We start from the raw sequence: 14840 nt of genomic DNA on the forward strand, positions 1-14840 counted from the left end.
TAATACATTTGATTTAACATAACACTCATTAATGAACAAATGAGATGTGTTACATAAACGCTTGATTTGCAGTTTAAGCAGCATGGCGCTAAGGAATAGAGACGCACTCACAGAGTCACGTAATCTTGTTTACCTCATCAACACTTTTATTTAAATTTAAAAAAGACTCTTTAGTAACGGTGCACTTTATTATTATTATTTTTTGCACTCTTTCAGACCCCTCTATTTACTGGTGTATAAATAAGAGTTGTTTTGTTTTGTATGCGAGGAGGAAGTGAAATTGACAAAATTGTTATATGTAAGTTCATAAGTTGTTCGGTTCAATTGTGTTATTATTGTGTCGAAAACAGAAGTAAAACAATAAATAAATATCGGCTCTGCATATCGGTTACTGAGCGCATAAACATACAAATAATTGGCATCGGTTATAAAAAACAAAACAATATCGGTCGATCTCTACTTTAGACATTGCAAAGTTTCCAGTAATCTTTCCCCAATCATCATCCTCAATGTGCACCCCAAATCTTTTCCCTACACACATCCTTCTTACTTACTTACTTACTACATACCGATTTCCTTCCTTCGTTACTACTTACTTACATAATTGCTTACTTGTTACTTCCTACTTCCAGACTCCCTAAGTACTAGATCCTTACTTACCTACATACTTCTTAGCTACTTTCCTGCTTATTATTGACTTCCCTTCTTTACTTACAAACTTCTTACTTACTTACTTCTTCCTTCATATTAACCCTCCTATTATGTTATATTATTATGTTATTTTATTATTATATATATTGGGGGAAAAAAAGTTACATCCATTATGTTAAGGGTCAAAATGACTTCCGGAGTTTAAATGCACACAAAAACAGCAAAGAACAGCTTACAACAGAAAACCTTTATTATGGCTTGTCCGAGACAAACCATAGGAAGAAATATTTGCATGTAAGTTCATGACCCTAAATGAGGAAAGTCAAAAAAAACATTTCAAAGAGAAAAAGAGAGATTAACCAGAATTTCAGATATCTCAAATGTGGAAATGGGTCAAATCGACCCGTAACATGATAGGAGGGTTAACTTACTTACCTCATTACTACTATTATTATTACTACTACTTACTTACATACTTATGTACCTACTGACTTACTTGTTTCCATCCTTCCTAATTAGGCTACTACATCCTTATTTACTTACTTACCTACTTCATTTTCAGCTACTTTCATACTTCCTATTTATTTATTAATTTATTAATTTATTTAATGAGTTAGTTTCTACATCCCTACCTACTGACTTACATTTACTTCCTCACTTCCCTCCTTCATTACATACTTCTTAAGAACCTACTTATTTACTTCCTTTCTTCCGTACTTCTTCTTTACTTCCTTCCTGAGTTGCCTACTTCCTTTATCACTTTATTTATTTACTTCTTCCTTCCTTCCTTTCACACTAACGTCCAAGCACCACGAAGGTCATAAAAGTGTGACGGCGAACAAGGAGTTAAAGTGGGCGTGGTCAGTCGCTGAGAGCAGCTGATCCGATCCGCAGAGCTGCTGTAACAGCCAATCATCGTGTGAGGGGGCGGGGTTTTGTGTTTGCGTGCTGAGTGGGTGGGGTAGAGAATAATTGACGGGTTTGTTGTGGAGGATCTGAGTGCGGGGAGATCTACTGCTACCTGGGGGTTGAGAAGAAGGCTGAACCGGACACACACACACATATCAATCATCACCGCGTAATTATCTCACCGAATTTCGGCAAGCTAGTGACGTCATTTTATTATTATTATTGTTTTACAGCTCTGATATAGTTGCGTGTTCATTCGTTAATTGTTGCACAGAGTGTGTGTGAGAGAGAGAGTGAGAGAGAGAGTGAGAGAGAGGGTGTGTGTGTGAGTGTGTGTGAGTGTGTGTGAGAGAGAGCGCGCGCGCGTGTGTGTGAGAGAGAGAGAGAGAGAGAGAGTGTGTGTGTGTGTTGCACACATTTCTGTAAGATCTGGGAGGCAGGGTGGAGGTCATATCAGGGTTCTGTAGTAGGTTTGGACACTTATGTCGTTTATTTCAGAGTGCATTAGCGCTAGGAAGCTAGCGAAGACGTGTTTTTTACGTGGACACACACACACACAGGCGGAGGAGCGCGCGTGCAGCGTTTACGGAGACCGACGACACCGAGTCGTGTTGTGATGTGATGTCGTAAAGACTTGAACGAAACAGGAGAACTCGGATGAAGCGAGCACAGCTTTACGGCTGAAGTAACGGTAACATAGCTTGCTAGCTTGCTAGCTGGCTTAGCCGAGCTAGCTCTGTATCTCCAGCCGCCTTCCCGAACACGACCCGCCGCTCGCGCACCAGGAACACCGGAATCCCAACCGCAGTTCATGTTCCGCCACGAAGTCGGCGTCCTGTCGTTCATTCCGTCCTGTTCCTACCTGTTCCAGTACGAGAAGAGGAACATGTCACGCTACAACATCTACAGCCTGCTGGACTGGATGTACGGCGGAGTGGACCCCCGGTTCGAGGGGAACGGAGGGCCCGAGTGCGCCGCCTTCCTGCCGCCCTGGCAGCGCGCGTGCGAGAGCCTGGTGTTCGTGCTGCTCTCCGTGGCCGAGGTGATCGTGTCCGCGCGCAACATCAACGTCTCGAGGGCGCACCGGGAGGCCGTGAGGGACACGCGCCGACACAAAGAGGACAGTCTGGGCAAGAACCTGCTGCTCGCCGCCCTCTGCATCACGTTCGGGGTCGAGGTGGGCTTCAAGTTCGCCACCAAAACCGTCATCTACCTGCTGAACCCCTGTCACGTGGTCACCATGATACAGGTGAGGGGGTGCTTACTTTTATAACAAGTTAAAAAAAAAACTCTACTACTAATAATAGACAGAAGTAAACAACAACAATGTCACATGCTCACCATGATACAGGTGAGTGAATGCTTGCTTAATAATAATAATAATAATAATAATAATAATAATAAAAAAAACAACAACAAACCTCTTTCTCTATCCGTTAATATTGGCACCCTTGGTTAATATGAGCAAAGAAGGCTGTGAAAGTGTCTTTATTGTTTAACCTTTTGATCTTTTGTTAAAAATTTCACAAAAATACTCTGCTCTCATGGATATCAAACAATTACAAACACAACACAGGTTTATCCAAGAAATATGTCTGTTAAATATAGGTGTGCAACAATTATTGAGACCCCTATGAATCCATGAGAAAAATCTAATGTATTTGAAGTATATTACCACTGATATTTTAAATTTCTTTAGTACTCCTGGGAGACTAGGAGCATGAAATTGTTCAACCATGAATTCCTGTTTCACAGGGGTATAAATATGAGGTAAAACATTGACCAAATTCCCTTAGTCATTCATAAGAATGTTTAAGAGCGAGGAATATAGCTGTGATGTGCAGTAAAAGGTTGTTGAGCTTCACACAATGGGGCGTGGCTATAAGAAAATAGCACAAGCATTGAAAATGCCCATTTCCACCATCAGGGCAATAATTAAGAAGTTCCAGTCTACTGGAAATGTTATGAATCGACCTGGAATTGGACGTGTGTCTATATCGTCTCAACGCACTGTGAAGAGGACGGTTCGGGTGGATAAAACATCTCCAAGGATCACAGCTGGAGAACTGCAGAAGTTAGTTGTGTCTTGGGGTCAGAAAGTCTCCAAAACTACAATCTGAAGTCACCGACATCACCACAAGCTGTTTGGAAGGCGTTCAAGAAAAAAGCCTCTACTCTCATCCAAAAACAAACTCGAGCGTCTTCAGTGTGCAGACACTACTGGAACTTCAAATGGGGTCGGGTTCTATGGTCAGATGAAACCAGAATAGAGCTTTTTGGGAATAAACACCAGAGGTGGTTCTGGAGCACACAGAGAGGTAGCCGTATGGAAAAGTACCTCATGCCCACGGTTAAATATGGAGGAGGATCTTTAATGTTTTGGGGCTGTTTTTCTGCCAGAGGACCTGGACATTTTGTTAGGATACATGGCATCATGGACTCTATCAAATATCAACAGATATTAAGTGAAAACCTGACTGCCTCTGCCAGAAAGATTCAAATGGGCCGTGGTTGGATCTTCCAGCAGGACAATGATCCAAAACATCATCAGAATCAACACAGAAATGGTTTACTGACCACAAAATCAAGGTCCTGCCATGACCATCCCAGTCCCCTGACCTGAACCCCATAGAAATCCTGTGGGGTGAACTGAAGAGGAGAGTCCACCAGCGTGGACCTCAAAATGTGAAGGATCTGGAGAGGTTCTGTACACTCTTAAAACAGATGTGTTAGAAACACACCTGCATGTCTAGTTAAAAGCAACACAAAATGTGTTGTCCTTAACACAGTGTGTTAGTACATTTAACACGTGTTATGTGTTAAACATTTCCACACAAAGATGTGTTAAAAAAATAACACAGATGTGGTGTTTATACTTTTTTCCCTACAATTATTCTAAACTGTAATTTGTTTGTGCTAAAATTCTACTGAAATGCTCACAAAATAAACAAACAGTTGTACAGAATTCAGGTGACATTTATTAAAATCATTAAAATATTTGACAGATGTAAGAATTGGAATTGATGCATCTTCTTACGAATCTCGACGCCGTCTGGGAAGACAAGAGTCCCGCTGAAAAGCTGTAAAAGAGAAAAAAAAGAGTGTTGTTTAGTTGTTGGCTTCAAAGATGGACAAATGTGTTTGTGCTTTAACTCTCCTAATGAACAAAATGGCACTGTAGACTCACCAGGAAAATCTAGCTGACTTGTGAATATTTATTTTCCAGCCTTTAGCACCTCACCGCCATTTTTTTTTTTGCAAAACCTAATTAATTTAACCAACATTACAGAGATAGAGGAACGCATTCCAACCTACTGTAACCCCAACATCTCTTTCTGTCATGTTAACCTTGTGAAGAAGTTTTGGCCTCGACATTACTAAGCTAGCTAAGTTCTGTTAGCCACTGACTGTCTGCACCTGTTACCCCATTAACATTCACCCAATACATGAAGAAACACGGCTCTATCCCATCCTCCTAATGCTAATTAGCATTACAGCTTGCCTTGTCCAGAACACTTGCTTAATATAGTTAACGTTAACCCACTCTCTGTATTACATCATGGTGAACAGCTGCGTTATCGTTAACTTTCGAAAAGGTCATGGGAATGTCTAAAGCTGTATGCTAAAGTAATGTTATTAACTCCGGGTTAGCAACACTCATTACTACTGTGATTGGTGACCGCATCCAGCTAGCTAACCCTAACTCAGAGCCTCAGATAAGATTCAGACCTAGAGAATTATAGAAGAACCTCAGTCCATATTTCACAGCCGACAAACACATGACACTAGTAGTGTAACGCTAACCCTGAGGAAGCAGTACATGATGTTCACTGTTGGCGCCGTAGCGATAAGTAAAGTTAATTATCACTCACTGAGTTACTGGTTTACAGTGAATATAGATTCGAGAGCTCCTGAGAGCCTAAATATCACAAACTCAGCCAGGCATTTTCAGCCACACTAACGCTAAATAGTTAAATATTCATGGACGCTAGCTTACCTGCGTGCCTGTGTTCATTTGGTTTCCTTGCCTCAGTTCTCCGACTCTGCGGTCACGGTCAAAAGCTCAAAGCAACGAACCTTCACTTTGAGGCGAGTTTACATTTGAATGATGACATCGGCGGCACACAATAATTTCACAGACATTGTGTTGGTTACCCGTGAATTAGTTTTTCTCTTTTTTAACACATTTATTGGATAATGCCAATAATTGTTGCAGACCTACATTTAACAAAGATATATCTGTCTATCTATTTATCTATCTATATATATATATATATATATATATATATATATCTCTCTCTCTCAGAGATGCGCCGATACTAAATTTCTCAGCCGATACCGATAACCGATTATTCAGAGTGATATCGGCCGATACCGATAGTTCTGCCTTTTATGCCTTTTATATAAACAGTAATTAATTCCACAATTCTGAAAGAAATGCAAATAAAAACTTCATTCTCGACAGTAACTGGTCTCATCAACACAAAACACATTACCCTAATTAACATGAACACATGAACTCAATCCTGAAGTTTAAAGTAAGATTTCTGAACTTCCTGAACGTTATTAATTCACTTTTATAATTCACTTGAATTATAAAAAAACCTCCTGTTGGTCTCACATTCAGTCACCACTAACCACAAAACATTTCTACTTCATCACTGACATCAAACTGCTAATATATAGGCCTAATATCAACTTTTTTTTGATGATATTAATTCGTATTAACATAAACTTCATATGATAACGTACTACGCTACAAATATATTTTTCTGTGCAACATATACTACTTTTTTTTTTTAGTCACTCATTTTCATTTAAATCTTTCAACGGTGTCCTGTGAGTAGGCGGGGGCGGGGGGGGGGGGGTAAAGGGACTCTACGCAGCTTCCTGTGCTGCTCACTTCCGGTGTAAAGTTTTAGCGGTGCAGAGATTACAGACATTACAAACTGCAGTTTTATCAACATTCCACACGAGACATCGTCTTTAAACACAGCATGAAATCAGTGTGTTTTCCCGCCCTTTTTTGATTGACAGGATATAATCCGCCCTGATCATCGGATGTTTTTAAACCGTCAGCCGATAGTGGGGAAACATAGCCTTTATCTTCCGATACATCGGTGCATCTCTAAAATATATATATATATATATATATATATATATATATATATATATATATATATATATAAAATAAATAAATAAATAAATAAATATATATATATATATATATATATATATATATATATATATATATAATAAATATAAATATTATATATATATATATATATATATATATATATATATATTAAATAAATAAATAAATAAATATATATATATATATATATATATATATTATAAATATAAATATTATATATATATATATATATATATATAAAATAAATAAATAAATATATATATATATATATATATATATATATATATATATATATATTATAAATATAAATATAATATATATATAAACCTGTGTAGTGTTGTGGATTTTGTGAACAAAATATCTAAAGGTTAAATAACAAACATAAATTTTCACAGCCTTCTTTGCATATATTTACCAAGGGTGCCAATATTAATGGAGGCTTAATATAGAACATTGGTTGATGATTAAAAATGAATAAACTTTCTTTATACAGGTGAGTGGATGCCTGGATTTCAATAATAATAATAATAATAATAATAATAATATATTAAACTTATTATTATTATTATTATTATTATTATTATTATTATTATTATTATTATTTGAACTGAAACCCGTGTTTTTTAGAATGAGGCAAATATTCATGTTTTTGTTTTGTACAACTGAAATAGTTTTACAGTGTGAATTTAAAAAGTAAAATAAATTAATGTCACCACAGTACAGGTAAGTGGATGCTTTGATTTTAATAAATTACATCAAAAAATCAGCTTCTACTGTAGAGCAAGACACGCCTCCAGGGGGCGGGGCATATCCAGTTCTAGAGAGCTCTTAATTGGACGATCATGAAGATTTGCACAAATCTGTTCATCATCAAAACAGATTGGCAATTTCCCAAAACATTCCCATAAATATTGAACTATAAAATCTCCAAAACTGTGTTTATAAGTTCAGGGACACTGATAAGGCGTTAGTGATGCGTGTCCTGGAGATGGCGTCCGTGGTTGTATCTCCTGCTGTACCTTCCAGCTTCCTGTTTGACCGATTGGGTGATTTAATTAATTAATTAATTTATTTATTTGGTGCCATTATTAAGTTCCGGTTTGAAATATGAATTTTTTCAAAATTAAATCGGATTCCTTGCACGCCCGGCCTCTCGACTGATGCGTATCCGAGCTGTCTGATAAACACGAGTGGGTCAGGTCTGGGTGGAAATGCATTGTGGCGTGAAGGTAAGACAGTTCTTCATCACTGAATGGACAGAGAGGCGCTAACTGTTCACGCAGCCGAGACGAGTTTAATTAATTAATTTATTATTTACTTTATTATTATTTACTTTATTTATTATTGATTTATTTAATGCCGTTCACCAGCTGCTGTTTTCTGCTTTCTGAGCTGTATATTACGCTGGGTGAGCGTTTATTCATTACTGGAGACTCCTTCCATAAGTGTTACATAAGCAGAAAATGTCATCACATGAACGATTAATTTAAATACAGATTTAAAATTCTGTTTAATAGTCTTTAGGATACTAGTTTATGTGGCGCGTCTGCTGGTCTACAAGTTCCCTGCGAATGTGCTGTTGCTATGGAAACGATAACGTATTAGAACCAGCGCGTTAATATAATATAATATAATATAACGCTGAAATGACTGTCAGAGCGCCTGTGAGCGATTTATTATTTATTTAATTTGAGAATTCAGGCATGGCGTGTGATCATCTCCCTAAAACCAAAACATGACCATGTCTTGGTGAAGAAAGGAAGCGGTTTCACAAAGTCGATTGTGAAAGATCTGAAATTTTCCAGTAAGCCGTAACAACCCTTTAAAAAAATGCGGAAGTTAGAAAGTAAAAGAAACCGAGCTCTTGACCGCTGGGAAGTGTTTCTTCACACATTTTAGATATTTCACGTTAACCAATCTTGTGTGTCAGCTCTCAGACTGCACCTTTGCTTCCTTCCTCTTTTAAATTCAACGTGTCCCGTTCCATGCTCTTGTGCACCACAGCGCCACCTGAAGGCTGGACGTAGGCCAGGCCAGTTGGCAGGAGCGGGCAGACGTGATGCCAAATTCAAGGCCTCGGTGCCAGAGCAATGAGGATCTCCTGGCACGGTTCCTCGTATTCACACATCGGTGTTCTTTTTCCAGAGGAAGGGAACATCGTTTTCTCAGGACCACGAATGAATAGAAAGAAAGAAAGAAAGAAAGAAAGGATGAGGCAAGGCTTTTCACAAACGTGGCTCATACCAAGGAGAGTTAGAGAGTCTGAGCACTGCAGTAGTTCCCCTTCCTGTTATTGCTTGTGCAAGGAGTGTGAAATACTTGTGTAATTGCACTTTATTATTATTATTATTATTATTATTATTTTGGCTTATTTATACTTTATCAAAAATGCTTTTAAAATATTTAGACCTTCAAAGGACAAACCTCAAAGGTCTCTTCTTCTCTCCTCCAGCTGATGTACATCAGTCACATGAGCTCAGTTTCACATCCGGACATTTTCTACAAAAAACTATTCCGGATCGTTCCGCCTTCTCGTTCTATTTAGCGCTGTAGCTATCCGTGACTGATAATCCACGAACTTGAGGATGAGCGTCTCCTTTACCTCCCTAGAAGACGCACGAACTCCATCGAAAAACATGTTAAAAGATCCTTAATTAGCTACGGTTAAGATTAAATTAGCCTTTTTTTCCTCGAGTCCAACACTAATATAGACTGTCCAAGTCAAATTCTAGCTAACGGTAAATATCGGTTATTTACAGGATATTTGACTTCTGTTTAATCGGTTAGCAAACTGCACAGCGCTAGTCACGTATACAAGCAGCAGACTTCCAGAGATCTAATGTTTTTAGGCAAAACTTGGTGACAACCTTTTATTTATTTATTGAACTTTTGGACACTTTAGTGCATTTAAAAGTAGAAACTTTCTGACTTTGACTCGAGCACGTTTTTTGGCTTCCTCTTTCAATTGAGGAAGAATTTCTCGGTACTCTTCCACGCCCGCGTTTGAGCCTTTGGGTCGTCTTCTGCTGTAGTTTTCTATTGCTGTCGGCTTCTATTGTGTCGGGGATTTTAAGGTGTTAAATTTCACGGCTTTGGTTTCGGAGGACTTGTTACCTGATTTTGTTAACCTTTAGTCACCTTTATGCTCTTTCGTTAAATATTAAAGCGGAGAGCAGAACTAGGACCGTTGCAGTGAACCACTGACACGACCTCTGAACACAGATTTATTTATTTATTTATTTATACCGAGTCAGAGATGTACACGTTGATATATTTTTATGTTAGTAAATCCTTATCTTTTTTTTCTGAATGTGTGAAAATACACACTAAGCGTATTAAGTGTTTATAAAGCCTCCTGATCACAGTAAGGCTTGAAAGAAAAATCCTAAATGAAGCCACTTTAGCTGTATTTTCACACTAAAGCCAGAAATGAAATCAGGCTTTATTATTATTATTATTATTATTATTATTATTATTATTATTAATTCATTTTTAATTAAATATTGTTTAAAAAAATCCTTTAAATATTTATTTTCTAACACTATAATCTATATTTGAAGAATTATTTTAATATATAAATCTAAAAATCATATAGTCGAGGCATTCAAGATTTAAAGTATTTTAAAAAAAAACAAAAAAAACAACATTTTTCTTGGGTAAACATGACGAGCTGTACTGTTCGGAATAAAGGACTAAAGAATAAAGGACAGAGAGTTTCACAGATATAGAGATGTATTGTAATAAATAAATAACAAACAAATAAATATACGTACAGAGCCACTTGTACTTTGTGTCAAGGCCAAAATACTAAAAACCCCCCGACTAACCGTAGAGACACCGACTTACCGTTACGAATAAATAACACACACGGATCAATCTAATTAGTTTATAATAACGCTTAGTATAATATAATAGCATAGTTTTTCATTCATCATTCTACCCTAGTGCCTTATACGCCTGATTAATCTCGTACGTGTATAGGACACGTTTGGGTGAGATGATTAACCCGCTAGTAAAGCGCTTCAGATTACCGCCGTTCATTCGCTGTTCAGTTTCAGCTCACGCAGCTTAAGCGGCTCGACCCACGACGTTACTGACGCCGACGGCATCATTTGAAACGCTAGAACTATTCTTTCTAACTTTTTTTTTTTCTTCAGAAAAAAAACAACATTGATAATATTCAGCGTGTGTTTTTTTTTCCAGCAGTATGTTAGTAGTAAAACCGGCGCTAGTGCTTGCTACACATCTTAAACTCGAACGCGCACAGCTTTTGCGTTTCATCTTAAATCCGATGAATATTCGAGTTTTAATCTGACCGCCGTAGAGCTGCGAGAGGACCGAAGCAGTGTGCACGATTTAAAATGTCGGTGACGTTCATTCTTACGTAAACACGCACGTGTAAACACCATGGGCGATATTAGCGAGGTCGGTAGAAACCGTCGAGACCGCGTCCGTATATCGTACGGTGAGTCGATAGCGTGATTATTCTGACGTACGTACTCGCTTATTAGCGTTGGACTTACGCTGAATTCATTTCAAGTATGCTAAATCCTATTTAAAAATATGTTTTGAACGGATGCCAAACATCAGTAGGAGCCATGATCGCACGAGCTTATCGTATTACTCGCTCCTGATCCATTAATAACGTCACCATGAAGTACCTTTAAGACCGTTCCACATGTGGAAGATTAGAAACGGAAGAACATGACATCATGTCTGATCCGCTTCGACTCCTCCTTCTGCGTGATCTCTGTGCTCAGACTGTAGCTACATGTAGTTTCATTCAGAAACAGAAATAAACACCTCATCCTGATTGGTTCATCCAGCCAGTGTCGCACCAACGCCAATAATCAAGTGTAATGATGATCCTACGGATGACGTCGTAAGCCTGTTATAAGCATCATTACCGCTCCATACTGTACAAAATAATGTTCTACATCCAGAGTAGTTTTTCCTGTAAACCTCCTAATATTCTGTGGTGTTAATCAGGAGAATAGATGAGGATGATGAGGATGATGATGATGATGATAATAGTAATAATAACGCATTAAAAATGAATAGCGTTTATAGCTCTTTAAGGGTTTATAATAAATGCTGATGTGTCCCGGGTGGAAATCGAGTCTGACAGCCGTGCTCTGTAATCAGTTCTGGACGATCAAATCATTCATCACAGGCGTGGAAAATGAATTAGGCAAGCCTAAGTAAGTCATCTAAGCTTAATCATCCACTCCTATTGGCATGTGTTTAGCCACGTGACTGCGGCGTAACCTTTACTGAGTCACGGAGGTGCGGGCGGGTCGGTGTGATTACTGCACTGTACGTTCTGACCTGTCATGGTCTTCAATAAATCTTTTACTGCTCTTGTTTGATCTTTAATGTTCGTCTCCCACGATTCTGTCCGTTCCTGTTAAAGTAAACCATGTCCTCCAGCACGCATGCACGCGTTTCAGTGTTTGCTGATGGTTCGGTCCGATTCAGCGTGTTTATTGTGTACGGGGAGGAACGCCAGACTCCTCATTGTTGAGAAATAAAAGGCTAATTCATGTTTGAGTATATTGTGGGTATTGTTTGTAGTTCTACAACGACGATGTCAAATTCAAAGGCCATAATTAAATGCTGTTCATTTGTTAACATGTTATTATCTATTCTCGGAGAGTACAATAGGGGGAAAACAAAACAATAGCTGAGGAACTATTCCTGTAGCTGTACGCACTGTAATGTGATAACGTTTATTATACCGATTTTCTGAATGTAAAGCGGGACTCATTTAGAGGTAAGAAGCGCCGCTGCGTTTACTGCTGATGCTGCGAGCGGCCATTTTGGTTTGAAGTCACTCCCTGAACTTGGGGTTGAGGAGACAGAGTTAAAGGACAGTGGCATGGTTGTTGGTGCCAGACCGGTTGCTTTTCATATTTCCTGGGATTTTCACCCAGAACTGTCTTTAGAGTTCACTCAGAATGGTGCGAGAAGCAAGCGAACCAGTAGGAGAACCAGTAGGAGAACCAGTAGGAGAACGGACAGACTGGTTCTTTACAACCGTGTTGAGCAGAAAGGCATCTCGACTTGCCAGAATTTGGTGTGACATCATGAACGAATGGACCCGACCTGCCTTGTGTGAACAGTTCAGGGTGGTGGTGGTCGTGTGATGGTGTGGGGATGGTTTTCTTGCCACACGTTGGACCTCGTAAAACCAGTCAAGCATGATGACGTCGTCTCAAACATGACTATGAGTTCAAGGTGCTTCAGAGGCCTCCCCAGTCAGCAGACCTGAATCCAGTAGGACGGATCCGAGCCGATTGTGACGTAATCGTGACAACACGGAGCAGAGTCTCGTGTATTTAAATAAATAGATAAATTAACATTTCTGCATAAACACGCTTAGTCTGTCTCCATATTGTTCTCCATAAATTTATTCGGCTTGTGCGATTTATTAAAATGGCAGCTTTTATAGTTTATACATCATGTATAAAACACCTCAAATACTCGAATATTCACTGTTCGAGGTTCGTTTTAAGTTAACTGTGATAATAACACGCGAAATAAAAGCTTTGGCAGTTATGTATAATTGCAAAGAAGATTATAGGAACAAGAACGTTTCCATTTTCAATCTTTTTTTTAACCCTTAAATAAAACCCCACACACATGATCTCTTTTGGAATAAAACCAGGCTTTGTGTGACGGCCATTTGTAATCGAGGCACAGCAGCAGGGACGTGAGCGTTTGATAAGCGTTCTGTTGAAATCCTGCCTGCTGTTTCCTTCCTGCTGCTTTCATGCCTTCGGGCGTTATATCCGCTCTGTGTTCTCTCTTTAGAGACGGAGATCACGGCCTCGGTCCTCAAATCCTCTGCTCAGTTTCCCCCTAAACAGTTCCCCATTCTGCTCTGTGTGCAGAGACGGCCGGATGAGCGTTGTGTAAAGGTCGTGTTACTGGTCTTGTGATTTTGTAATAGAGTTGAATCTAAGTTTGTGATTTACTGTTTAAAACAAATCTCTGCTAACGATTTAATCAGAATGAGGGGGGGGGGGGAAAAGAACTAAAGACATGGAGTGACTGCATGTAAAAGAAAAACAACAACATACTCAGTCACCGTGGCAACAAGGTTCTGTAGAACCAACTCGCTTTGTCATGGAGAGTAAAGATTCATTTGATGCATTTTTAATGTTTAAAGGTGCATTCGGTAAGATTTGTGAAAAATCGGTCTCGGATAGTTAAATGTCTGAATAGGGTTTGAACAATTTATTTATTTATTTATTTATTTTTACTCGCTTGAGCCCGTCCCCATTTCCATACGTGTCCGCAATGCTCCGCCCCCAAAACATATAGCGGTTTAACTATTGTTAGCATGCTGAGTAGAGCTACCGTTAGCAAGAACCGTCCTGACCTCACTTTCAAGCGGAATCCTATGAACACGTGACCTCTCCTCAGAATGATTTATGAGCATGTGAAGGAGCGTTAGGGGCGTGGCTATAAAATGACCGGCGAGGCCGATCCATATACGGACAAATCTTTACACACTTATTTTTTTGTATTAGTAAGAAGTAAAAAAATATTGATTGTTGCAGCTTCTGAGTACCGGGCCGTTTCTCTCTCATATAAATATGAGAGAGGGTTTTTCCCACTTAAATTTTTGTGAAGTATTAATTGTTCATTTTTGCATTCTAAAAAAAGAAATGAGTAAGTTGTCACCCAAATGTGTGTGTGTGTGTGTGTGGTATCCACGTGTCGTCGTACTGTAAAATGAAGCATCACTGCACATCAGTACAAAGTTCTTCTGACTGATTACCTTCCTCCAATGATGATGGGCGGGGTCTGTTCCAGGATGACTCCACCCCCATCCACATTGCACGAAGGCTCTGGGTGGAAATAATGTAAATCGAATGCCATGACCTTCTCACTGATCAGAAATCCTCGTCCTGTGGCTCGACGTGTGTGACGGTGTTCTACATAAAGATGTCGTACCAGGTCACGTGTGTTGTCGGGATGTCCGGACAGAAGCGTTTGCGGCCCGCTTTGCTTTGGTCGCCGTGGTTAATCACGAAACACGTCATGGACTTTCCCAGAAACCGTGAAGCACAATATCGGTTGCCGTAACGACGCAGAGATGACGGTGCGACTCATCGAC

The 14840-nt window shown here is 39.1% G+C and overlaps 1 protein-coding gene across 1 annotated transcript in view; it reads left to right on the forward strand.

Moving 5' to 3' along the window:
• Window positions 1–1583: 1583 nt before the first annotated feature.
• LOC128622882 (transmembrane protein 164) overlaps window positions 1584–14840 on the forward strand; it is a 27943-nt gene continuing 14686 nt past the window's right edge. Inside the window, exon 1 of the mRNA XM_053649669.1 lies at window positions 1584–2809. Coding sequence (XP_053505644.1) covers window positions 2372–2809 — 438 coding nt within the window. The 5' untranslated portion in view covers window positions 1584–2371. The remainder of the gene's footprint in view (window positions 2810–14840) is intronic.

Source organism: Ictalurus furcatus, chromosome 18 (assembly GCF_023375685.1).
Source record: "Ictalurus furcatus strain D&B chromosome 18, Billie_1.0, whole genome shotgun sequence".
Classification (NCBI taxonomy): domain Eukaryota; kingdom Metazoa; phylum Chordata; class Actinopteri; order Siluriformes; family Ictaluridae; genus Ictalurus; species Ictalurus furcatus.